The sequence below is a fragment of the Phocoena phocoena genome, chromosome 9 (assembly GCF_963924675.1).
Source record: "Phocoena phocoena chromosome 9, mPhoPho1.1, whole genome shotgun sequence".
Taxonomy (NCBI): Eukaryota; Metazoa; Chordata; class Mammalia; order Artiodactyla; family Phocoenidae; genus Phocoena; species Phocoena phocoena.
The window spans coordinates 104,566,145-104,593,443 of record NC_089227.1 but is presented as its reverse complement, the minus strand read 5'-3'; the positions used below and the strand labels follow the sequence as shown (position 1 = coordinate 104,593,443).

Genomic DNA, 27,299 nt, shown 5'->3' with positions numbered 1-27,299 from the left:
GCTCTTTACTTTCTGGGAAATTCCAGAGTTTATGAGGATATTTGGTTCCCTGTGACTGGCTCTGAATTTGAACATACCCCTCATCACCCCCACCCAGTTCTTTCTCTGACTATCAGAATATCTTTTCTTTTTCTGAAGCGGTATAGAATTTAGAGTCTCCATAATACCATTTAGCATGCAATTATATATTACATTATCCTTTTATTATTTCATACGTACCCTTACCTCACCAGAGGGGCCACTGTGTCTTTTCTTTTTTTTAATGAATGTTGTGCTGATTAATTCACGGATTTTTATGCCAGAGTTTTATAAGTAACTAACCAGTTACTTTACTGACTTCTGTTAAATCTCAGCTATTTCCTAGAAATCACAAGATTTCCACCTGTGATGCTGGGCTAATAGGAGGTGCCATGTGAATATTTAAGGATTCCATATATTAAAGCTTCCGTATGTTATTTTAAACTTGTCAGAATTTTGAAAGAAATCAGGAAATAGTGCTTGCTCTAGTGCACTACTTGGCTCTGTGACTGCACTGAAATACTCCTTGGATTCTATAATCTCTCAGAAGTTTGAAGACCTGGGATCCAAGACAGTATCTTAGCTGTTTTAAAAGATGTTTTGGCACCAGGTTTCATAGATTATGGACACAGAAGGAGGGAGAGAGAGAGAATGAATGAATAATGCATTGTTTTAGGGGAAATCAGGGGATGATGAGCAGGAAAATAGGGTATTTATTAGATGCTTTTTAGAGTAATCATGGGAGAGGGTAATGAGGACCCTGGACCTGGTTGGTAGAGGGTCGGCAATAGAATTGAAATGGATATGAAGCTATTAAAACAATCTTCAAGATATGGTGGTTGATTGGATGTGGGTACAACAGTATAAAAGTTAATTGTGACTATGTTATTTTGTGGTCTCTTTGGTCGTAAAACTATTTGGGGCAGTCAGTAATCAAGAATGGAGATTGGTCTAAGAGGATGGCCCAAATATGCCATTGTCACTGAAACAGGTGGGCGCTCAGAATTCCACAGACCTACGCAGAGAGCCTTTGAGGACAACCCCAGTTAGGCACTGAGGAGAAGGAGGGGCCGGGGTGTTGTATAATATTTTTGTAATTGGATCATAGTTTCCTTAGCTGGTAAGATTACGTGGGAGGACAAAAAAGATGGCCAACAGCCATGAGAGAGGGAGGGTAGGGTGAGGAAGCACAGGAGCAAGGGCCATCTTGCTCCTACTTACAAACGACACAGAACTTGATATATTTCTGTCTGTAACTTGAATGAAATGATGAAGTATCAAGGCAATGGTATCCAAGGTGGTTTAGGATGATCCAAGAAAGTCCTCATTATTACCATTACTAGCAATAGACTCCAATTACAGAAAACTATATGAGTTCTAAAATTCTCAATTTTAATTTTATAGTAAAAATTTGTTTTGGCCATTATCAACCAGAGAATTTCATTCATTAGCAATTTCACTGACATTGTATGACAGTAAACTTGATAGTGGTTCTGGGGTTCTACTGAGTTTTATTTCCTTGAGCACTAAATATTTTGGAAGATCTTAATTTACATATGGGAGTTTTGTTAATCAGGATTTTTTTTTTTTTGCCGTACGCGGGCCTCTCACTGTTGTGGCCTCTCCCGTCGCGGAGCACAGGCTTCGGACGCACAGGCTCAGCGGCCATGGCTCACGGGCCCAGCCGCTCCGCGGCATGTGGGATCCTCCCGGACCGGGGCACGAACCCGCGTCCCCTGCATCGGCAGGCGGACCCTCAACCACTGCGCCACCAGGGCAGCTCCAGGATTTTTTGATCAATCAAAACACTCTGTTCTTTAACATATTCTATCCTATCTGATTTAATGAGATTTAGATTGTGATCAGTGCTGAAATAAACACAGTGCTTTTTGAAATAATTTCTATTCAATAATTGCTTCTTCAAGTTTATATTTTTGTTCATGCTTGTATTAAATTAATGAAACATTTTGTTGGAAGATAAAAGGATATTAATACCTTGAACATTTTTGCAGATGAGCAAGAAGATGAAGATGCCATAGTCAACAGGATTTCGTATGTATTTTAATGTTCGACTGTCTTGTTTCTCATTCTAAAGTCATACGTGTTCAAAACGTAATTTTGCCTTTTGGGCAGAAATATGGAAAAAATTCACTTAAAGTATTACAGCACCTTTATCAAATGTTAGTCCTATCCTTGGAAAGCACGTATAAGCAAATACATGGATAATTGAGGATTGATTATCTCCTGTTAAAATTTGCTTATTTAAGGAGCCAACAGACTTAATCTTCAGAGGATTTAACCAGGAAATGGGCTTAAGATTGGGAAAATTGCTGGGCCAAATAAAGAAAGAAAGAAAGCTCTTGGCTGTTTGAATGGCCTTGGGACAGGGAGCAGACATCTCTTCTGGTTAATTGAACATTTACCTACTGTGAGCAGAGAGATGGGCCCAGACGGTCCTCTTAGGTTCCTTATAGCTCTCTTTCTGCTTGTGTATGCTGATGATAGAGCCCAGCTAAAGGGCAGACATGAATTCTTTCCCAGTCCTCCAGGTGTGAAGTACTTGTGAGATGTGCACCCCTCTCGGTTTAGTCTGCATTCCACTTTTGGTGGTAAATCTACTTAAATGCGTTTGTAGATCAATAATTTGTAAAAAGACAAGAACACATCCCATTGGATTTTACACTTGCATTGTATTTTATGAAAATATGGCTGTTTCCTTGTGGTGGTGCCGGGGAGCGGCCTCACCTGCTTTACATGGCAGCTGGCGTGGCCTGTCTGAGGGGTTTGGGTTTCTCCCAGCAGGTGGTTTTTGCATCACGGTGATATGCACAGATGTCCCCTTCCTGAAGGCAGATGTGTGTGCCCTTATAAATTCAGGAAGGGGAAGTGTGGAGGAGAAGGTCGCCTGGGAGGGCGGCTCTGACCTAGCCTGTCCCCCTAGCTGCCCCACCCACTGGTCTGTTTGTCTCCCACTGCCTTTCTTCCCTTCTGTGGTGGAGTGAGTGAGAACCGAGGAGTCAGGCAGAGCTGGGCTCACATTCTGAACTCAAGATTAACTTGAGTTCAGAAGAGATTGAGAAAGATTCCTTTCCTCCATATGTGAGCTCGAGCTACCACCTGCTTTGTAGCATGTTGTGTGGATTAAATAACATACACACAAAAAAGTCGGGGGGTGCTTGGTGTGCGACAGGTGTGAGCTCAGGGTTGTTGTACTTCTCCCCCAGCCCTCTTTCCTTGCCCACCCTCCTCCCACTGAAGAGGAAGGAGCAGAATGAGATGCTGTGCTTAAAGGAGGAGAAACAGTGGTCCAGGGTTCTGAAAGAGTTCAGCCAAGTCCCCAAGGGTAGGTGATGGCCAGCACCATCTGGCCACCTGAGGGAGGGAGGGTTCCCCGCGGCCTACTGCAGCCGCGCGTCAGGCTGAGGAGTCTTTCCCTGGCCTCTCTCACCTCCCTTTAAACCCACCTTCACTTTCTCTTTTGCTCCTTAAAGGCCTTCGTTCTGTCCTCTGTTTGTATCCACTCATGCCCCCAAATTCCCTCTTTCTGTTCTTTTCAACTCTAGATTACATTTTTTCTCAGCTGGTTGTTTGATTTGATTTGGATCAAAGCGCCTAACTGGTGAAACTGCTTTTAAGGATGGCTTGTCCAGGCAGGAGGGAGGCCTGATGCGGAGGTCAGAGCATGAGGGGGTGACCTGGTGTTGACTCCCAGGAATTGAGAGGAGAGAGGAATCCAGGCACGATGTTGTCCCAAGGGGGTGAAGAGGGGCGCCCACTGCGTTGGGGAGTGCTCTGTCCCAGGGACTCAGAGCCCATGTAGGGTGGGAAGGGTGTCCCTGGTGGATGGCCTGGCCTGGCTGTCAGTGCTCAGGTGGGGAGGGTGTTCACAGGGCAGGGCAGTCCAAAGTGGGGCTCACCTGAGCACATGGTGCCTCTGGGTGAGGGGGTCAGTGTGGCAGGAGGCTGTTAGAGACAGTGGGGACTGCGCACAGTTAGGGAGAGCGGGAAGACAGCAGAGAACGCTAAGCTGTTGTGGTGCAGCTGGAGGCGTCTGTATGGACCCACGTTTGTCAGTATAGTTACTGAACCCAATCTAGATGTGTAGTGTGGGTGCATGTATGTGTTTTTATGTACATGTATACCTAGTGCATACTTACGCCCCCTGGAGCTGCCTGTCCATGCTCACCTGGGAGCATGACACCCCAAGAGCAAGGAGTATATTTAGCACCTAGATTTTTGTTTCCACTAAAAGGAATCAGTGCTCCTTGGGGGGAAGGCTGATTGCAGGGCTGGGGTAGGGAAAGTTCCAGGCTCCTTTCGTCCATCTTGTAGTGCCACAGTGCAGGGAAGTGCTCAAGAGTGATGGCGGCACATCACGAAGACGGAAGCCTTCAGGGGCTTTCACCCTTACTCAGGGGCAATCTGAGCGTCACAATCAGGATTGTCATGGATCTAACACAGAACAGAGCAGAGCAATCTTGAGTCCGTACAGATAGAAACCAACAGGTGAATAACTTATTTGACAAGGAAGAGGATATTTTCCTAGTTCCAAACTTAACTCCCCACAAAGGGAAGAGGAACTTTAGAGTGGAGAGCCTTGGCAGACGGCACCTTGGCCAGTGAGCAGAGACTGCGACCAGTAATGGGGCAGACAGACATCCTAGGCCACCTGGTAGCCTGTAGAGAGGAGCGTGAAGCATGGCGTCTGTGACTTTCCTACCTTGTGGGCATGTCAGACTCCACAGAGCCAAAGCTGGCTCCCTCATCTCCCTTGCCAGCCCGCTCAGCTGCAGCCGTCCCCGTCACAGCTGATGGCCGCTCCACCACTCCCACTCTCACGAGGTGGTCTTGGTCATCCCTGAGCCCTCTCTCATCCCGCACTGGGCAGCCCTGTTGGCTCTCTCAGCATCTGCTCCCTTTCAGAAGGGGACATTTCTGAGGTTGCCTTCAATTCCGAGGCGCACTGTTTCATAATTGTGTAAGCAGTGACCGCTGCCATTTTCTGACTTGACCCAGGATCTTACCTTGAGGACCCCTTGCCAGCATTTAACTCTGTCCCATCAGCCTTTTATGGATAGTTCTCCTCACAGCTACTCAAGGGCAACAGGGAGCATGGTATTACCTTTTTTTGTATGTCTAGGGCCAGTCACAGTACCTAAAGTGCAGTAGATTCTAGAGGGTTTTTTTAAAAAAAAATTATTTTTGGCTGTGTTGGGTCTTTTTTTTTTTTTTTTTTTAAATTTATTTTATTTATTTATTTTTGGCTGCATTGCGTCCCCGTTGCTGCGTGCGGGCTTTCTCCAGCTGCGGCTCGTGGGCTGTAGGCACGCGGGCTTCAGTAGTTGTGGCGCATGGGCTTCGTTGCTCCACGGCATGTGGGATCTTCCCGGACCAGGGCTTGAACCCGTGTCCCCTGCCTTGGCAGGCGGATTCCCAACCACTGCGCCACCAGGGAAGCCCTGTGTTGGGTCTTTGTTGCTGCACGCGGGCTTTCTCTAGTTGCGGAGAGCGGGGGCTACTCTTCATTGTGGTGCATGGGCTTCTCATTGCGGTGGCTTCTCTTGTTATGGAGCATGGGCTCTAGGCGTGTGGGCTTTGGTAGTTGCAGCGCACGGGCTCAGTAGTTGTGGCTCGCGGGCTCTAGAGCACAGGCTCAGTAGCTGTGGCGCACAGGCTTAGTTGATTCGTGGCGTGTGAGATCTTCCCGGACCAGGGCTCGAACCTGTGTCCCCCGCATTGACAGGCGGATTCTTAACCACTGCACCACGAGGGAAGTCCCTAGAAGGTTTTTGACGTAAGATCCAGTGTTATATTTACAGTGACCATATATATTTAGGATTTTCTGGGTCACTTTTGATTTCAAAACTTCATCTGTTTGCCCTCATAAGCTTACTCCTTGGTCAGATTACATCTCCCAGCTTTAGACCTGGAAGCCATGGTTAGCCTTCACTGCTGCATGCGAGTCAGTGTCATGAGCACCAAGAGAGGAGGGACTGACTTTACCGAGAGGAGCGAGAAGGGAGCCGCTGAGGAGTGCTTCACGGGGCAGATGACGCAGAGGGGACCCGAGGGAGAGGGCCGACTGTGCCCAGGACACGGAGCCAGAAAGCCCATTCATGTTGGGGGTACAAGGAGGTTAGGTAAGCCTGCCTGTATGTGGGAATCTGTCGTGGCCAGAGGAGCCTGGAAGGGCAAATTGGGAGAGCTGTGCGGGACCTGGAATGGGGAGATCGTGGATGTGGTCTTAATTTTCATGTTTGAAGAAGGAAGGAATGGTAGCGACAGACTTACGAGGACAGAAACGAAGGTTGCTTGAGGCACTGGTGGGTAAGTGCTGGAGATGGCAGTGGGCCTGGGGCGAGGGTGTGTGTCTGCTTTTCCCAGGAAATGTGTTGTCCCGTTCAGCAAAACCCGTTTGTAAGGCTTTTTCTGTGTCTGAACTGAATTGTAATTTCGGTGTGTATCATATGGTCTACATTAAAAAATTTACTAGTGATTTACTGACCACGGGAGGTTTCATGGTTATTTTCAGCTTTTAAGTAGGAAAACGCTTCTGTTGGTTGCCACAAGATGGCATTGGCCTCAAAGTTACTCTATTAGATGTGTATTTTGAGCGTTTAGTATCATTTTTTCTTATATCTTCTTACATGTATTTTCACGTTCTTTCTACATTAAATTTAATGGAATGAATATTAAATTAAGGTTTCATCTCTAATGTCAGTGAGGTTTCCTTTTCCTTTGCCATTTTAATCTTTTAAAATAATCTTTAAAAAATTAGGTATAAAATTTTAGACATTTCAGACGTGTAACTGAGAAAGAGAAAGCACCCTGTAGTCCCACCCTCCTAGGAATTGTTATATATTATGCTAGATTTTTTTTTTTTTTTTTGCGGTATGCGTGCCTCTCACTGTTGTGGCCTCTCCCGTTGCGGAGCACAGGCTCCGGACGCGCAGGCCCAGTGGCCATGGCTCACGCGCCCAGCCGCTCCGCGGCATGTGGGATCTTCCCAGAACGGTGCACGAACCCGTGTCCCCTGCATCGGCAGGTGGACTCTCAACGACTGCTCCACCAGGGAAGCCCTATGCTAGATTTTTAAATGTACCTCTATTTTCCTGTGTGTAAATATGCACTTTGGGGGGGACGGGGGGAGAGCATGTTTTATATTTATTGTCCATGCTTTTCTTCATGTTTTTAATTTATTTTAGACATCTTTCCATATTAGTACATATTAGAGATATCTCATTTCAAAAAATGACAAAATTGTGTTTTAAATATTTAATGTATAATTCTAATAGTTGCCTACAGTTTACTATATAGTTTATTTAACCTTTACCCATTTTAAGAGATGGTAGACCAATAGGTTTGTAAGTTTCTTCTTCCTGAAATAACCATTTTCACGTCTTTTTTCATACTGTGTTCACAAGCATTTTTTCAACTGAGCCGGTTTTTGCGTTACTGTTAGCATATATTGCCATAGTTGTTAATTAAATGCAATTGTGAAATAAATACTTAAATTTAAAAGAGGAATGAGACTACAATCTATTCTTCGTAAAATGTGCAAAGTATTCTGTCTCTAGTTTATGTCTGCTTTAGGCCGACTCTTTAGACTTAATGGTTTTTTCACAGAGTAAGTTTTAGAGTTGGTCTAGTTTAACTTCCAGGACCATACGTATATCACTTGTCTTCCAACTACATATACTCAATGAAATGCATATGTAATTCTTTTTGGATTTAAAAAATTTAAGAGTTTTGATTCTGTTCTTTTTGAATGACTCCCATATTCTTTGCGTTTTCCAACCACTGGTGACAATGATGCTCTTCTCTTCCAGGTTGTTTCTGAGCACGTTCACTCTAGCAGTTTCAGCTGGGGCAGTTTTGCTTTTACCCTTCTCAATAATCAGCAATGAAATCCTGCTTTCTTTTCCTCAAAACTACTATATTCAGTGGCTAAATGGCTCCCTGATTCATGGTTAGTATATATTGCTTAATATAATCACAATTAATGTTTTAATTTTCTACTGTACTATATTTAAGTTTTTTCCTTTTCTTAGTTTCTTTAATAATTGGCATCTTCCTTCAGTAAACCATTTGAGTCTTTAATAAAACCAGAAAACCAGATTTTACTTACTATTCCTATTCGTAGTTAGTTGTGGAATGCTTTTCTATAAGAAGCAGTTTTTATACTGACTGTGATTTTGATAAATACGGTTTCATTTAAATATTTAGCAAGAGAATTTTGGTTTATCTGGATATGTCCGAAGAACTCAACCTCCATTTAGGATCTAAAAAAAAACCCACCATAGTTTCTATTTTATTTATTTGCTGTTAGTCATTTCATTTATTTATTTCTTTAGTCATTTCAAAATGCATGATAGAAGGGGGAAAACTCTTTTGTCATGGACAAACTTTAAAATTAATGTGGTTTAAAAAAGTAATGACTTATTTTGGCAACATGGTATATTGCCTTCAAGCAAAATAGACCTGAATTCCAATCTTGGCTCTGTCATTTTCTGGACATTTTTAGTGAGGTAGGACATTTTAATTTTAATTTATAAAAAAAAATTAAAAAATCGAGTACACATATCTTTTTTATATGTTTCATTGTCTTTTGCCCACTTTTTTCATATTGAATTATGTTATCTCTTTATATGTGAAATACATCAGCTATTTATCAGATTTTTGTAAATATGTTTTTCTAGTTGTTTACTTTTTAATTTTGTTTTTGTTTGGTTACAGAATTTTTGCATTTTTATGTTGTCCAGTCTTTTTCTTCCTTTGATTTCTCTCTTTCTGTGTTTAGGAGATCCTTTCCCTTCCTGAGATGTGACAAATACTCCTTTTTTTTCTTGTTCTTTTAAAAATGGTTTTGTTTACACTTAACTGTTTAATCCATCTGGAGTTTATACAGATAACTACCTTTTTTCTTACCCATTTGTGTGTGTTTAAAGAAATACATGTTTGCTGTAGAAAATTTGGAAAACAAAATTTACAGTGAAGAAAATTACTATTACTCACAGTCCTACAACCCAGAGAACTACTGTGGATACTGTGACCTAAACCCTTCAATGTTGTGTGAGTGCACATGTGAACACATAAGCAAATAAATAATGAAACGGAACCCTACTGTACTCACTGTCGATTTGTCTCTGCACCCATCATCACGTAGTGGGGAGGTTTCCATGCCTGAAGTACTTTTCTGTGCTATTTACAATATTGCCTAGAGCCATTATAATCATGAATTGTTCCCAGTCTTTTAGTTTAAAAAGCTACATTGTACATCTTTACAAATAAATGTTTGTCTTTAGGACAAATTTCTGCAGTTTACTTTCCCAGTAAGCATACTTTAAAGGTTTTTGAAAAGATATTTCCCAATTGTTCCTCAGAAAAACTGTCTGATTTTTGCTCGCAGTTCCACTTTCATGTAGTGTGTGAGCATCTCTATTCCCAAAATGTATCTTCACCAATTTTGGGTGTTAGTTAAAAAAAACCTACCAATTCAATAGATGAGAAATTTCCGTTTTTAAATTTACATTTCTTTAATTACTAGTGAGGATGGACATTTACAAAGCACATTTATGGGTCATTTGTATTTATTTTTTAGTAGATTGCCTCCCTGTATTTCTTTGCCCATTTTTGCGGTGTTTTTAAGTATTAGCTATCTATCAGGTTAATTGCAAACATTTCCTTCCCAATTGTCCTTTAATACTGCTTATCCTGTTTCTTGACAAGAAGAATTTTAACGTATCAGTCTATTGCATACTTTACACTGGGCTTGTGGTTTCTTTCAGGCTTCAGAGTCATTGATGCTCTGAAGACCCAATGAATTCAGTAAAACTTAGGACTAATTATTAAGTGAATAAAGAGAAGTTACTGCATTTTTGTTGCTTAGCAATTGAAAAACTCAAGCAAATTAAGGTTTTTACTGAAATTGACGCAGAAAGTAAGCCACCTGCTGAAAAGTCCCTATGAAAGGCAGGAAACAACCTGGAAAGTAATGGTGAGTTGAAAATATATTTATCAGGATTTTTCTGGTGAATTATTTTTAGGTGCCGGTGCTGTGTGTTATTAACCGATACATAGATAATATATGATTTACAAATGTTTTTTGCATTTGTTGTCTGAAACAACATATGTTTGTTTGCATATGTTTGTCGAAGACTATTCCCTCTGGCCCTAGCTTTCTGTAAGGCTCTGGGTTCTGTGGGCATACGTTTTTGAGGGTTGAGCTCCAGGTGTTTTCACTAGCAGTGCAGGCAGTCTCAGGCCAGGCTAACTAGCATTATGAGTGACCTGGCCTTTGTTTCCAATTTTACTAAATAGAAATTGTATGATATACTTAATGACCTTCAAATACTCTAAATCAGAGCCATTTCTTTTATTCTGTTTATGGACTGGAAGTGAGAGCTACCAGTATATGACATGCTACCTATTTAATACTGGAGGCATTAACCTTGGAAGTAAATGTGTTTGTGTTGGTTGTTTTTCTCACTATAATGTTAAGGGGTGTAAGCTCATGCACTGTACCTTGTCTATAAGTCAGGGCTTGGAACAGTGCTTCCCACATAGTGGTAGCCCAGTACACATCTGTTGAGTGAGTAGATAAACTATAAACAATAACTTTAACCTCCAGGGAACCACATCAGCTGAAAGCTGGGGAGCTAGAGGAAGAGCCCTCTAAGTTATATCATTGCTTCTAGATGTATTCTCAGAAATCGGTCTTGGGAAGCCTAAGCCGTCAGCTCTGGACATTGTTCTGGAGGGTTTTATGACCCCTGACTTTGTTTCTGCTTCTAATTTTTTGGTAGATCTGTATCCTTTACTGCATGTAGTGAATTTCATAAAGCTTCCTATTTATCTTTCTCTTCTGAATTCATAGTTTTTTTTTTTAACCTTGTGGATGACATCCAAGGGACTGTTTATTTCCTTAGATTGTCTTGGGGTTGAAGATTTGTCAACCTCAGATATGCTTGCTTCTTTGCTTTTAAAAAATTATAACAATTAATGGGGCCAAACTGTCATAATGGAGACCCAGGAGAGACCATGGGATATAGTTCTAGTATGAGTTTGAAGGCCTCGGTGGTGACAGTAGCCAGGTCAGCTTTGGAGAGAGTAAGTCTGTGTCGCTGAGCCTATGCATAACCTCCATCCCTGCCACCATGGCCACTTTTTTCATGAGCTCTTTGGGTGATTACAGGGGTGGCTTGGGAAAGAGGTTGACTGGTATCTGTAAAACTAGGATAAGCTAACTATCCACTTTAATATTAAAATCCTCTGCTGAGGTCCCCCTTTAATGAGCAGTCACATGGGATACAAATATCTTCACCTTTTTTTTTTTTTTCCCATTTTGAGTGGTCTATCTGCATACCTCTTCTCCAAATTTCCTTGTTACCAATTTTCCAATCATGTTCCTTCCAAGTCCCCAGCCATCCAGCCAAGCCATTGTCAAATATGAATATATAATTGCATGTCTGGCCATTTTTCCAAGCAGAGTGAACAGTCAGGTACACTACCCAAAGTCCTGTCCACCGGGAGGATTCCCGTTCACCACTGTCCTTTGGAGATGTCCCAAGGAGGGCTGTAGTGCTGCAGCTGTCCACTTGGGGGCGGTGTCTGCATATTGTGCAGAACCGTCTGTGAGTCAGGCCCAGACTTCTCTTCCTCTGCCAGCTGATCCGGAGGAATCCCCACGAGGCCAGGGGAGATAAAGCAGAGCAGCAGGAGTGGGGACCGTGGGCATCTGGGCCACTTCTTCATGTGACTTACTTGTGCCTGCGGGCCCGCTTGGGTGTGATCATGTATACACCACCTGCATCTGACTTTGGGATGTTGCTGTGCACGCCCACATTATGGCTTGGTGGGCCGGATAAAGATAACACCATCTCATGATGGGCAGCTCAGGTCGCATGGTAGCTTGGTGGCCCATGGTCAAGCCTCTGCTAAGGCCCAACAGCAAGCCAATAGCTGTTTCTCAGAAGGAAGGTAGTTATCTGCAGGGGATGGCAGGGCTCTGCTCCGAAACCCTAAGAGGCTTTGCTGTGGTTCACCCCTAGGGGCGGCCGAAGGCTCCAAACTGCACTCTCTGCTGCCGATGCTTCCGCACCATTGGATCTGCTGGATCGTAAGGCCAAGGGCGGAGCAGCTTGCAGAGCTGCCTGGAGCTGCAGAGCTGCAAAGCCTTCTCTTGTTCTGGGCCCCACTCAAAACCAGCAGCTTTTTGGGTCACTCAGTAAATGGGCTAGAATAGCACAACCAAGTGAGGGATATGTTGCCTCCCAAATTCAAAGAAGCCCACTGAGCATTGTGCCTGTTTTGGTTGTAGGAGAGGCCAGATGCAGCAGTCCTTAGAAGGAATATCTTGACATGGCCCACACCACTGGACCCCTAGAAAATTCACTGAAATAGAAGGCTCCTGAATTTTTGTTAGATTTATTTCCTACCCTCTGATACGAAAATGTCTTACCGATTAGAGTGGTGGCTACTTCTCACTCGCTCGGTCTCATTAGCATACTGTCATCAGTGTAGTGGAGCGACGTGCAATCTTCTGGAAGGGAATGGTGATCAAGATCCCTGCAAACTAAATTGTGACATAGGTCCAGAGGGGTGGTCTATCCCTGAGTTAGGACAGTGAAGGTGTATTGCTTGCCTTGCCAGCTGGAAGCAAAATGCTTCTGGTGGGCCTTATGGACAGGGATGGAGAAAAAAAAGCATTTGTCACATCAGTAGCCGCATACCAGGTACCAGGAGATGTGTTCATTTACCCTAGCAACGAAACCAAGTCTGCTACGGCAGCTACAATTAGAGTCACCACCTGGTTACGCTTACGAGAATCCACTGTCATTCTTCAGGATCCGTCTTTCTTGGGGATGTGGGAATCACTACCCCTCATCTTTCAAGTCCTTGATGGCTGCACTAATCCCGGCATTACCTTCAGGAATGTGGGATTTCTTTTGGTTACTATTTTCCTAGTTAGAGGCAGTTCTAGTGGCCTCTGTTTGGCCTTTCTTACTATAATAGCCCTTTCTCCACAGGTCAGGGAACCATTGTGGGGATTCCGCCTGCTTTTGAGCGTATCCATTCCAATTGTGCATTCCAGAGCTGGGGAAAGAACCACAGAACAGGTTCAGGGACCCACTGTGAGACATGTGAGACCTGAGCTGAAACTCTCCTAACCACCTGACCTCCACAAGCCCCTGCTCTGACTGGGGTGATGTTTTGGGTCCCCTGGAGATAGTGTCAGTTCAGAGCCAGATATGTTTTGTGAATTTGTGCTAAAGTCTTTGAGGACTGGGAACATGTCTTAAATTCTCTTAATCTCCCATGAGGCACCTGTCCCAGTTCTTGCACACTGAAAATGTTCAATAACGATTCATTGACTGGATGAGTAATAGTTATTAATTGTATCATTAGGAATACTTTGGTAAAAGTAGACTTACTTTGAAAAGCAATTTAATGGCTTATTCTAAAAATTATCAATATGGAACGATTGTGCCGTTAATGTGTGACTCACATGAGGATTAGATGCTAAAATATGTGTCAATAATGCTTTGGTATGTGTAAATATATTCAGTTTGGCTTAAGTACAGTGTTTGGATCTTGGACATGTGTTAACTATATTACCTTGGAATGCCACTTCACTTCTCTGGGCTAGAATTAATAAATTACATTAATAAATAATAATATAGTTTATTATAGGATGATACAAAAGGGGCAGATATGGCAAATTAAAATGATGGCTAAAATTTGTATTGTTATTTTTATTTTAATTAATTATTAGAATTAAAATAGAAAAAGCATAAAAAATTGACAGAAAAAAGAAAGTATCTCTTTGTATTCACTTTCTGTATCTTGACTACTGTTAAAAACATATGGAACTCTTTAGTTCCATAAATTAAAAAAATCATGATTCACCTGCTTAATGGGTTTTCCTTTTTGAGTGATGAGAATGTTTTGGAACTAGATAAAGGTAGTGGTTGCACAACGTTGCGAATGCACTAATGCCACTGAATTATTCACTTTAAAATGGTAATTTTATGTATGTGAGTTTAAAATTAATATAAAAAGGAAACATCGATACATCTTGGGGTATAATTAAGTTGTAGCCTTAAATAAAATAAGGAAATAATTCTTCAGTTTTTGAGGTATTTTCTCTCAGTGGGGCCCAGTTTTCGCTAAGCTATCCATACTCACTTGTGACCAGACAGAGACACACATTTAGAACATGATTGCCCGTTTTAAGATTCAGCCTGTTAAAAGATAACCACAGTGAATCTGACTTGACTTTGCCAGGTATGTGTGCTTTATTTTGATTCGTCAGCATGAATAGCCAATATGCTGTTTTGGACATGATGAAGGGACAGTACAAAATCCATCTTTGTTTTATACATTTTCAAGTCCCACAGAAGGTCAGAAAATTCAAACTTTTAGATTATAAGCAATTAAACTTAAAAGAATGAAAAATAAGTATTATGTTTACTTATGTATAAATATTAAATAAAAAGTCAGTTCTTATGATATTTTAAGGTACCATTGTTAATTAAATGTTACTAACAATTTCTAGTTAACTGGTCTCAATAGTTCAGTGATTTGTTATAATGTGCATCACTATACTTACTGCATATTTATTGTTTATAATAGTAAAAATAAAAAAACAGTCTACGTAGGAAATTTGCTTAATTAGATTTTGGTAGATCCAAACAGTGGAATGCTTTTTTGACCATTATAGTTGATGATGATGATGTAGATGAGTATTTGTTGATATAGAAAAATGTCGAAAAAAATGTTTTTCTCTGGGTGGTGGGATTATATGATATAAAAAATTTATATTTATAAACGAAGTTTGTTTTGGCACTTGCCTTGTATAATATTTCTATAGTAGATGTGTACTACTTTTTTGTTATAAGAAAAAACTTAAAAAATTTAATAGCTTATTGCTAAAATCGTTCTTTTTGGTTTCTTTCCCGTCTAAATGCATAACTAAAAGCTATTTTAATTCTGAAGTTCTCACAATACTCACTATTCAAAAGCAAACTTGCAGTCTTTCCTTTAAAGCTTATGCTTTCTTAATAGCATTTTTAAAATTATATGTCACTTTTTGACAATTGGATTAGATCCTTAATTCCAGTGAAATATTGGTTTTAACTTAGTTTTGTTATTTTGGAAATTATTGAATATGGCTGAACTTGGATTAATTTTCTTATTTAAGTTCATGAAGTTTTTTGTCTGTGTGGTTAAAAAGTGATAGATTATTTGCTTCCTAGTGTTGTATATTGTATTGAAATATTTTGTGACTCCAGCAGATGGAGCTAGAAGGTAATGCATCCATTGGTGATCTGGCAATTCATTTGGGTTTGCTTGGGTTTTAGACGAATTATTCTGGGCTTATTAAATAACTTATAAGTTTACATACCTCTTTTGGGGATAGACATTGAATATCTTTCAAAAAGATTGTCATTGAAACTGATTTAGATAAACTACAAGGTTTCTGAATTTTTAGGGTTCTACTACCATGTCGGAGAGCACATAATTTTAGCTTTCTGAAGTAGAGAAATTTAGCTAACATTTCTTTTTATTTTACAAATTAATAATATATAATACAATAAAAGTGGTGGTAGTATGTATTTATGTGTATTAGCTCTAATTTTTAATTTTGGAATGTTTTATCAAAATTGTAGAATATTCTTAAGGGATATTTATGTGTGTATGTCTGAGGTATGTTTGCAAAATGCTGGAAACTTACTAAGTTTTACACAGTTTCCAAGAATAAAATGGCAACTTAGGAGTGTACAGTAGCTTTATTATTTTTCTATATATTAAATGTTCTTCTCATAGTAACTTTAACTTATATGTTGCAAACTTGATAATTAAATTAGCATAAGCTGAGTCTGAAGCTTTCACACATATTCTGGCTAATAAAACTTAATTTTTTGCATTGAATTATTTAGACTGAAAAAAAGCTGGTTATTTACATAGATGATTATACTGTTACGTAGTATGTTAACTCTCAGATTCTTTGTGTTAAGTGAATTTTTCTTGCAAAAGTAAATATGGTGGAGATTGCATCTCTTTTTGCAATTGTGGTTGATAAGACCATCAGCAGTAATGTTGAATCTCCTGGAAAAAAGGAAGTGGGGAAAATCAAAAAAAAATTTAAATTGTATGTATTATATATAAAGTTCAGTATATAAAAGAAGGTATCTAATTTCATTGCAAACTTAGATGAGTCGTTATTCAGAATCCTTGTGATCATCCTGATCATTTTCTTCACTTGTTCAGCAGATTGCTGCTTGATAATATCTGTTGATAAAGATTTCTTTATATAAATTTTCATAACTATCTTCATTTTAAGTAGGTTGGTTAGTCAGAATAGATACGTTTACTGATTTGTGATCTTTTGCCTAAGGCAGACTTTTGTTTTTTAACTTTTTATTTCCAGAGAAGAATTTGAATTTGTATTTTTCACTACATGAAAGGGACACATATGATTAGAAAGATAAATTCTGGAAGTATGTATATTTAGAGCTCAATAACAATAATAAAGTCTGTTTTTTACCATGGATGATAATTGATTGTTTCAAATTTCAAAACCTAAGTAAATTTTTTTCCTCCAATTATAAAATTATAATGAAGCATTCAGGGGTTCGTATTCATGGTTGCAACTATTTGAGAGCAATGTTTGAAGCCCCCTGCCACGCGATGGCGATAATTTGTGATTTTGCAGAGGCTAGAATATGAATTGTGCTTAATGCGGCTAGAAAATAAATAGGCTGAGGTCTGTGGCTGATGAGGGGCCCAGCTAGCATCTCCACCTCAATTAAGCTTTGCCGTTCTCTGCCTTTTCTTAGGCATTTTGTGGGGACGTTATATGACATAGTGAGGTGAAGGATTTTGAGTTTCACAAAGGAGTTTAAATTTGTGTCTTTATGTGCTCCTTATAGAAAACTTAGAATATGTAGGCCAGTGGGAAGAAAAAATCATCCGTAATTCCACTACTTTCACAGTGTTAATCATTTGGTATATTTCTTTGCAATTTATTTTCTGTGCCTATTTTTTGTCATTGTTGTTCTCATATATTTTTCATGTCATATAAGTATACAGATTGTTGTTATGTAAGTTTTTTTTGGTGTAATTAATGAGAATCATTCTTTAAGGAAAGGGCTGAGACCTAATTTTAGCTGTAACTCATATCACTTTTTTGTCTATCTGGTCTGATTACTGATGTGCATTGGAGTTTTACAGGGTTTTGGACCATTTGCATGATGTTGAGACAGGGTGGGGAGAGGCACTGACATTAATTTAACATTTTGGTATGTTATTTCTCTTGTGTTCACACATGATCTATGAGTTATGTTATAGCCCATTTTATACATGAGGAAACAGGATGACAGAGTTGAAGTCCCTTTTCCAGGTCACGTATAGCTGATAGTTGCAAACCCAGGCTGATCAGACATAAAGTGCCCCTCGCTTAGACATCTGCTGCCACATCTTCACAGTGTGAATCCCTTGTGCACTAATACATTTAATATCTTATTGAAGTTGGATTTGTTAAAACCTTTCTGTATTTGAAAGATGTTTTGGTATCGTAAGGCTTGGGTGTGCATGTACACAAAAATATAAACAAATGTAGAAGTGTTAGTTCTGTTTAAGTGTCTTACAAACTGGTCAGAAGCTCAACTGAGCATTTTGGTTTACACAGATGGGTAGAATTAATGGGCTGTCATATTCTCAGTTTAAACATTTCCCTTAGTAAAATCTTATGAAACTGATGTTCTCTTTTTGGCAAACAAACAAAAGGCCCTCAGCTTAGGGTCTCATGGGCTGAAATTAAGGTTTTCACAGATTTGTTTTCTTTATTGGAGGCTCTGGGGAAGAATTTGCTTCGAAGTTCATTCAGGTTGTTGGCTGAATTTGGTTCTTTGTGGTTGTAAGGCTGAGGCCCCCATTTCCTTGCTAGCTGTTAGTCAGGTGCCAATCTTCGCCCTATAGGCTGTCTGCCTCTTTTCTCAGGTTTTCCATGTGATGCCCCCTCCAGCAAAGTTGTGTCAAGTTCCTCCCTGTCTTACCCTTCTGCTGCATCTCTGACTCCTCTTAGAGAAAAGTCTCTGCTTTTAAGGGCTCCTTTCGTTAGGTTGTACCCACCTGGCTAATCCAAGATGGTTTCCCCCTCTCTCTTTATTAAGGTCCATAGCCTTAATTGTATCTGCAGCATCCTTTTTTGCCATGTATGTTGGGTTGAAAAGTGTTTTCCCCAAATTTGTGTCCATTTAGAACCTCAGAACGTAACCTTATTTGGAAATAATATCTTTGCTGATATAATTAGTAAAATAAGGTCATAATGGATTAGGGTGGGCCCTAGTCCAATAACTAGTATCCTCATAAGAAGATAAAACAGAGACGTACACAGGGGAGCAATGTGAACAAAGACAGAGATTGGAGTGATGAATCTACAAGCCCAGGAATGCCACATGTTACAGGCAGCCACCTCTAAGGAAGGATTCTTCCCTAGAACCTCCAGAAGGAGTATGGTCCTGCTGGCACCTTGATTTTGGACTTCTAGCCTCCACAACTGTGAGAGAATAACTTTCTGTTGTTTGAAGGCACCCAGTTTGTGGTACTTTGTTACAGAAGCCCCAGAAAACTAATATACCTTGTAACATATTCACTAATATACTGTATAACAATTCCAGGGATTAAGGCATGGATATCTTTGGGGGTTCACTCTGCCTACCATGAGACCAGCTGAGTACAAAGCAGGAAAATACAGCCCATAATGAAGAGAACAATCAGTCAAAACTTACAGTTGCCGCAGATTCAGAATCAGTAGACAAGAGCATTGAAACATTTCTTGTAAGTATTTCGTATGTTCCAGAAGCTGGAGGAAAGACTGAACATAACTGAACATATTGAGACATAAAAGATGTAAAAAAAGAACCAAATAAACTTCTAGAGATGAAACCTGTAATACCTGACATGAAAATATATTGGATGGGATAAAAGCAAATTAGATATTTTTGCAGAAGAGATTAGTGAACTCTGAGGCATAGCAATAGAAAACAGTCTAAAAAAGAAACAAAAAAATGACTGAAAAACTGACCAGGGCATCAGTGATATAACTGATGTTCCTAAAAGACAGAGGGTTAAGAAAAGTATTTGAAAAACGGATGGCAGAAATATTTCAAGATTAGATGAAAACTGTAAACCCTCTTATCCAAGAAGCTCAACTAACCCTAGTGACAGGAGACCTGCCAAGATACATCATCAGATTGGTCAAAACCAGTGATACGGCGAAATCGTAAAAGCATTCAGAGAAAAAGACATAAAGTACAGAAGAGCCATGATGCGAATGCCAGCATATTGCTTGTGGGAAATAAATGCAAGCCAGATGGCAGGGTAGCAACATCTTTAAAGTACCAAAAAAAGAAAGCCCCACCAACCTAGTTCTATATCCAGTGAAAATATTTTTCCAAAACAAAGTCAAAATAAAGACAGTGTCAGATATACAAAAGGTGAAAGTTCATCACCACAGACCTATACTACCAAAAATAAGGGACATCCTTTAGGCAGAGGCAAATTGGTAGAAGATAGAAATCTGGATATGTGAAACAGAACGAGGATCACTAGAAGTGGTGAATTTGAGGGTAAATATAAAAGAGTATTTCTATATCATATAAATCTTATTAAAAGAGAATTGGCTCTTTAAATAAAAAATAGTAACAGTAAATTGTGAGTTTTATAATGTGCAAGTAAAAGCGCATGACAATAATGCAAGGGCAGGGGGAAAGAAATGGCAATAGACTGTTGTAAGGTTCTTAGGCTGTACATGAAGTATTGTAGCACCTCTTTTCTTTTCTTTTTTTTCGGTACGCGGGCCTCTCACTGTTGTGGCCTCTCCCGTCGCGGAGCACAGGCTCCAGACGCGCAGGCTCAGAGGCCATGGCTCACGGGCCCAGCCGCTCCGCGGCATGTGGGATCCTCCCGGACCGGGGCACGAACCCGTGTCCCCTGCATCGGCAGGCAGACTCTCAACCACTGCGCCGCCAGGGAAGCCCTTGTAGTACCTCTTGAAGGCAGATTATGATGAGTTAAAGGTGTATATGATAAACCCCAAACAACCCTAGAGTAGCTCAAAGAGGAGATACAGTCAGTAAGCAAACAAAAGAAATAGAATGGAGCCATAACAGTAGTTAATCCAAAGGGTCACAGAAGAAGAAGGCAAAGAGAAGACAGAACAATGGGGCAAGTAGAAGACAAAGAGCAAATTGATATCCTGAAGCCTGATCATATCAATAAACATCAGTGGTCTAAACATTCCAATTAAAAGGCAGAGATTATCAGATTGAATAAAAAAGAAAGCCAAGTATATCTCCCTATAAGAAACTCACGTTAAATGTAAACACACACATAGGTTAACAGCAGTAGGAGCAAAAAGATTTACTATACTAATTCTAACGAAAAGGAAGATGGTATAAGTATATCATTATCAGAAAAGGGTAAGGAATGTTATCAGGCATAAAGATCATTTCGTAATGATGAAGGGGTTCATTCATCAAAAGAACATAGTAATAAAGGTTACCTATTATCTACCTATCTACCTAAAACATACCTATTTATTAAATACCTATTAAATACATGAAGCAAAAACTTACAGGAATGAAAGGATTAATAGTCAAAATCACAATTCAGACATATCACTATCCCCTTTTCAGTAATTGATAGAACAAGTAGCCAGGAAAAAATTAAGGATTTTTTAACACTTAACTAACTTGGCCTAATTTGTATTTATGGAACACTCAGCCCAACAATAGTGAAATACACATTCTTTTCAAGTACTCTGGGAACATTTACCAAGAAAACCATATTCTCTGCCATGAAACAAGTCTCAGTATTTTAAGTCATATAAGCTATGCTGTCTAACAACAGTGAAGTTAGATGGGAAATCAGTGACAGCAGCATATCTAGAAAATCCCTCAAGTATTTGGTATCTAAATAACATACTTCACAATAACTCTTAGGTCAGAGAAGAAATCAAAAGGGAAATTTGAAAGTACTTTGAACTCAATGAAAATGAAAATAAAACATTCCAAAATTTATAGCACAAAGATACCTATTTTAGAAAAGAAAAAAAGATCTTAAATTAATTCCTACAGCTTCCACCATAAGAAACTAGAAAAAGGAGAGCAAATGAATCCCAAAGTAAGAGGATGGGAAATAAAAAAAGATGAGAGGAGAAAGGAACAAAATAAAAAAACAGAAAATGTAGAGAAAATCAATGAGAGGATCAATAATATTGATAAGGCTTTAGCCAGATTGATCAGAAAAAAAAAGATCCCAGCTATCAATGTCAGGAACGAGAGATGTGATATCACTACAGATTCTACAGCTGTTAAAAGCATATAGTGCATATTATGAACACCTTTATGCCAATAAATTCAAGAACTTAGAGAAATGGAAAAATTCCTTGAAAGGCAAAAACTACTGAAACCCTCTCAGACATTGTGGAAATGTTGCAAACATTCTCACAAAACTCTAGGCTAAGAAGACTTCATTTTCAGTCCTCCCAACTATTTAAGGAAGAAATAATGCCAATTCTACACAGACTTTTTAAGAAAATTGAAAATGAGGGAATACTTCCTAAGTCTGAGGCCAGCATTACCCTGATACCAAAACCAGACAGACATACATGAATACTATTGAGGAATATCCCTCATGAATATAGATGCATAAATTTTAAACAAAATTTTAGCAAATCAAATATAACAATAAATAAAAAGGGTAATACATCATGACTTTTGACAAAATCAATGAATTTAATTTACCATATGCACATACTAAAAAAGAAAATTCATATGGTCATCATAATATACACAGAAAAAGCATGTGACAAAATTCAATGTCCATTCCTGATAAAATCTCTCAGCAAATTAGGCATGAAAGGGAGTTCCCTCATCCTAATAAAGAGCATCTATGAAAACCCTACAGGTAACATCATACTTAATAGTGAAAAGCTGAATGCTTTTTTCCCTGAGATCCCCTCTTACCACTTCTATTCAACATGGTTCTGGTGATTTTTAAAGAATAAAGGACATTGAGATTGGAAAGGAAAAAGTAAAACTGTCTCTGTTAACAGATTGTATGACTATATAGAAATTCTGATGGAATCTATTATAAGAAAGCTATTAGAACTAATAAGTGAATTTTGCAAGGTTGCAAAGATACAAGATCAGTATATAAAACTCCATTGCATTTCTGTATGCTAGCAATGGATAACTGGAAATTGATATAAAAACCAGTGCCGTTTATACACAGTAGAATCAAAGATATGAAACGCTTAAGGATGTGCGAGACCTGTATACTGTAAACTAGGAAACTGCTGAGGAAGATTAAAGCATACCGTGATAAATGGAGAGAAGTGCCGTGTTCATCGATTAGAAGACAGTCCTGTAGAGATGTTAGTTCTCCCCAAATTGATCTATAGATTCAACACAATCTTAGTCAAAATACCAGGATGAGTTTTTTGTAGAAATTGAAAAGCTGATCTAAGATTTTAGATGGGAATTCAAACGACTTATATTAGCCAAAACAACTTTGAAAGAGAACAAAATTGGAGGACTGACTACCCAACTCAAAGATTATTTTAAGGCCATAGTAATCGATACTGTGCTGTATGCATTAGCAGGAAGATAGAGAAACTCAACAGAATAGAGAGTCCAGGAATATATCCAAACATATTGTAAGTTTATTTTTAACAAAGGTGCAACGGCTATTTGGCGGAAAAGGCTATTTTCAACAAATGGTACTGGAGCAATTGGATAATCGTAGGTAAAAAATGAACTTAAATCCATATCTGGCTCCATATACAGAAAGTAATTTGAAAGAATCGTAGATCTAAATGTAAATCCTAAAACTGTAACACTTGTAAAAAGGAAATGTAGGAGAAAGTCTTTGACACTGGACTAGACCATAATTTCTTGGGTAAGATAGCTAAAGCATGATCCGTAAAGAAAACATTGATAACTTGGACTTCGTCAACATTAAGAAATTTTTGTTCTTTGAAAGATACTGTTAAGAGGATGAATAAACAATTCACAAAGTAGGAGAAAATATCTGTAAATCATATGCCTGATAAAAGACTTGTATTTAGAGTATATAAAGTATACTCAGTAAGTAAACAGACAACCCAGTGAAACAATGGGCAACAGATTTGAAGAGACATTTTAGCAAAGGTGTAAATGGATGGCACATAAGTTCATGAGAAGATGTTCACGTCATTATTCATTGGGGAAGTGCAAATTAAAGCAGTAATGAAATACCACTGTACACCTATTAGAATGGCTGAAACTGAAGAGACTGCCTGTACCATTTTTTGTCAAAATGTGGCTGAGATTTGAATTCTGCTGGTAGGAATGTGAAATTATACACCCACTTTGGAAAACATTTTGGCGGTTTCTTAAAATGTTAAACGTACACCTACTATATGACCCAGACATTGCATGCCCACATATTTACCCCAACGACACAAAAGCCTGTGTCCATACGAAGACTCATGTGAGTGTTTATAACAACTTTAGTTGTGAGAGCCACAACCCAGATAGCAGTTTGCCTATGGATGGATGCAGTGCAGTAACTGGATTCAATCTGATAGAAAGGGATAGACTACTGATACTGCCACAGTGTTGAAAAATCTCAGAAGAATTGTGCTAGGTGACAGAAGCCAGACAAAAACAGGAGTACATATTACACTTACCATTTATAGAAAATTTTAGGAAATACAGTCTTTTATAAAGTGTAGAATCTGGCTGATGGAGAATGGGGTGGGATAGGGAGTGGCAGGAGACGCTGGTTATAAAATGGTGTGAGGAAACTTGGGGGTGATGGATATATTATGTTGGTTATGGTGACATAACTGCCACATTTTATGAAACTGTACAATTTGTAGTTTATATCAATTATATAACTCAACAAATATTTTAGAAACTAATATTTTTACTTTTTATATGTGTCGTGATTTTCTGCAAAGTGAACATGGGTTCTCAGAAAGTATGGTACTTTGGTACAGGGGCTAATTAGCACTGTGTGTTGGTAGCCTCTGGAGGTGTTACTGTTATTAAAAGCAAAAAGTCATTAAGTGCTTATTTTGTGACAGGCGTGATGATGGTTGTTTATGTATTATTTCACTGAATTCTCAGCACCACCTACAGACATGATCCTCAGCCTCATTGTATAGATGAAGAACCTGTGGCTTAGAAGTGTTGTCACATGGAAGTGCAGACGGGGCTCGAACCCAGGTCTGTGTGAAAGTCCCGTGTGTGCATTTGGCCACCATCCTGTGTGTTCTTCCTGGTTATTAACACGATACAACAATTGGCTGTAATTATAACCCCTTTGAATGAAGAAAAGGGTTAAGATGTTTAGCATTCTTTTTTTAGAGACTGAAAAGTATTTTAGAATATTTTCTACTTTTATTTGTTTATTTATTTTTTGCGGTACGCGGGCCTCTCACTGTTGTGGCCTCTCCCGTCATGGAGCACAGGCTCCGGACGCACAGGCTCAATGGCCATGGCTCACGGGCCTAGCCGCTCCGCGGCATGTGGGATCCTCCCGGACTGGGGCACAAACCCACCTCCCCTGCATCGGCAGGCGGACTCTCAACCACGGCGCCACCAGGGAAGCCCTGCATTCATTCTTTTTGTTTGTATTCCATGCTGTTCCAAAAAGGATTTAGGGTAGTTATGAAACACGTATGTTAATTTGTAACTAAGGCAGTTGAGAACTAGTTTCCTTGGTTCCCTGGGAGCTCAGTGTGTAGTCTCCATGTGTCTGGAAAGGAAGCTCTGTGAGGGCAGAGGTTTGTGCTCTGTTGTTACTACATCTCCAGTGCGTGGAACAGTGCCTTGTAAATAAGGGTGTTGAAAGAACATGAGTTGCCTGTTTTCAGAAGCATTGGATCATAATTGTATGTAGTACATTGAATTTATATTTAGCATAATTTTTATCTTTGATTCTTGATTTTGTAAATTTTAATGAAGATTGTAGCCATCAGTTTTAAAGTTAAGTGTTTTACCTATAAGAAGTGAGATGTTGGTCCAAATATTATCCCAGTGACATACCTAAAGTTCTGTATTTTTAAAAATCTAGTCTTATTATCATCTAAGTTGCTTTTTATTGTGATTTTATGAGTGCAGAATGTGCCAGAAAGGAAAAAGGTGATGTGAGCTTGCTTGCCCCTCTTACATTTTCTTTACCACTTGGAGTTGCTTACTAAAACTTCTATGATGTAGTGGTTTTTAAAAATCCCAGGAATTAGTGCAGCTACTTGCAGGCTCTGCAGCCGTGGCAGGTTTTATATAAGCAGCCTCTGTCATTTTGGGGGATTGCTGTGAAGAGTAAATGAGTTTGTATAATATCTGTAAATCACTTAGAATAGTGCTTGGCACATAAGGGCTCAATAAATGCTAATTATTACATTTCAGGTTTTTATGAGGCTTAAATTAAACAAGATTATTCATGTAAAATGTTTAGTAGAGTATCTGGCATTTATTAAGTGCTCGATAAATGCTACTGGCTCTAATTTAAATATTCAGGTGCCGATATGTCTGAAGAGGCTGTGTCTTTGGATCTCTGCATATGTCATATGTTTAGTGAATTTATTTTAGAGCATGAGGAAAAATTATTGGTTTCTGTATTGGCTTTTCCCAATAGTTACAAGTTACAAAGTTATAAAAATTTTATAGAAATATGTAATTATTTTTCTGATTTCTAAGTTTAGGTCATTTGTTTATTTTTACTATTAAAAAGTACAGAGCTTTGACTGATATTACAATTTAGCACAGTAATTGTCTTTGTCTTGTTACCCTCCTCGCAGGTTTGTGGAACCTTGCTTCTCTCTTTTCCAACCTTTGTCTATTTGTGTTGATGCCCTTTGCCTTTTTCTTTCTGGAATCAGAAGGTTTTGCTGGCCTGAAAAGGGTAAGTGAATCATGTTTTAGAATTAAATTCCTTAAATGAAGAAATAAATATCATTCATGTTGAACTAGAAAAAAGTAGGCTTAAACAACCATTTTACTGGAATGTAAGAAGTTTAATTAATAATAATGTCTTGTTAATATTAATAATGTTTTTACAATAGTGGTAACAATGTTACATATTGAATTATTTTACATGTCTACAGGGAGGAAGTCATCTTTTGACCTTTGAATGATTTTATACTATGTGCAAAGTTGGTGGAGTGTTCTTTTGTAGAATGAATAAACCTGATACAATAGTTATTATTCCTTTCTTATTCCCAGGATCCCGTGACTTACTGATATTAGGTGAATGTGGGAGCGTGAGAAGTGGGCAAAACAGGACAGTCTGCAAGAGCATCTTAAACAGTTAATCCAGACCTTGTCAATGGTAGTAACTCCCTCTGTCCTTGAATAGAGCATTTTAAAGTGAAGGGAACAGCATTTCCATTTATAGCTTGTGGAGCTGTTTGCTATAAAAGCTTGGAATATAATGCGAAGATTTCAGTAGTTAGTACTTTTGGGGTGACTTTTAAACCTGACAAAATGAGTTCTAGTGTTACAGTTTATAGACACATTGTACCTTTCTAATTTTTAGTTATGGTTATTCATATTCATATTGTGATAGATGGTTGGTTTCACATTTAGTGAATGTACTGAGATCAGAATGGATGGTTGGGTATGGCGGTCAAACGTACATTGAGAAAACTGGCTTTTTTTTTAGAAGGTGTTGGGCTAGGAGTTAATTAATTAATTTATTTTTGCTGTGTTGGGTCTTCGTTTCTGTGCGAGGGCTTTCTCTAGTTGTGGCAAGCGGGGGCCACTCTTCATCGCGGTACGCGGGCCTCTCACTATCGCGGCCTCTCTTGTTGTGGAGCACAGGCTCCAGATGCGCAGGCTCAGTAGTTGTGGCTCACGGGCCTAGTTGTGCCGCAGCATGTGGGATCCTCCCAAACCAGGGCTCGAACCCGTGTCCCCTGCATTAGCAGGCAGATTCTCAACCACTGTGCCACCAGGGAATCCCCTAGAAAACTGGCTTTTATATATTAGGTTTGTTTTTTATAATGATGTATGTAAATTATTTAAGTCATCCATGTAATGGGAAAGACTTGCATAGTTTCAGTTTAGAAAACTCTTTGTTGATAATTTCTTGAAGAATGATAGGAAGTTTTGCTGCTGAAAGGGATTTAATTCAAACCCTCCTTTTATAAGGAGGAAGTGGAGATCCAAAGATAATGTTATTAAATTGTCTAAGAACCACATATGTACCATTGCAAAACTAGG

At 39.1% G+C, this 27,299-nt stretch overlaps 1 protein-coding gene across 1 annotated transcript in view; it reads left to right on the top strand.

Moving 5' to 3' along the window:
• The window catches only part of LMBR1 (limb development membrane protein 1), a 135,906-nt gene that overhangs the window by 22,915 nt on the left and 85,692 nt on the right, over positions 1 to 27,299 (top strand). The window contains exons 5-7 of the mRNA XM_065883484.1: positions 2,031 to 2,070; positions 7,848 to 7,987; positions 25,877 to 25,980. Of these exons, the coding sequence (XP_065739556.1) occupies positions 2,031 to 2,070; positions 7,848 to 7,987; positions 25,877 to 25,980 (284 nt within the window). The remainder of the gene's footprint in view (positions 1 to 2,030; positions 2,071 to 7,847; positions 7,988 to 25,876; positions 25,981 to 27,299) is intronic.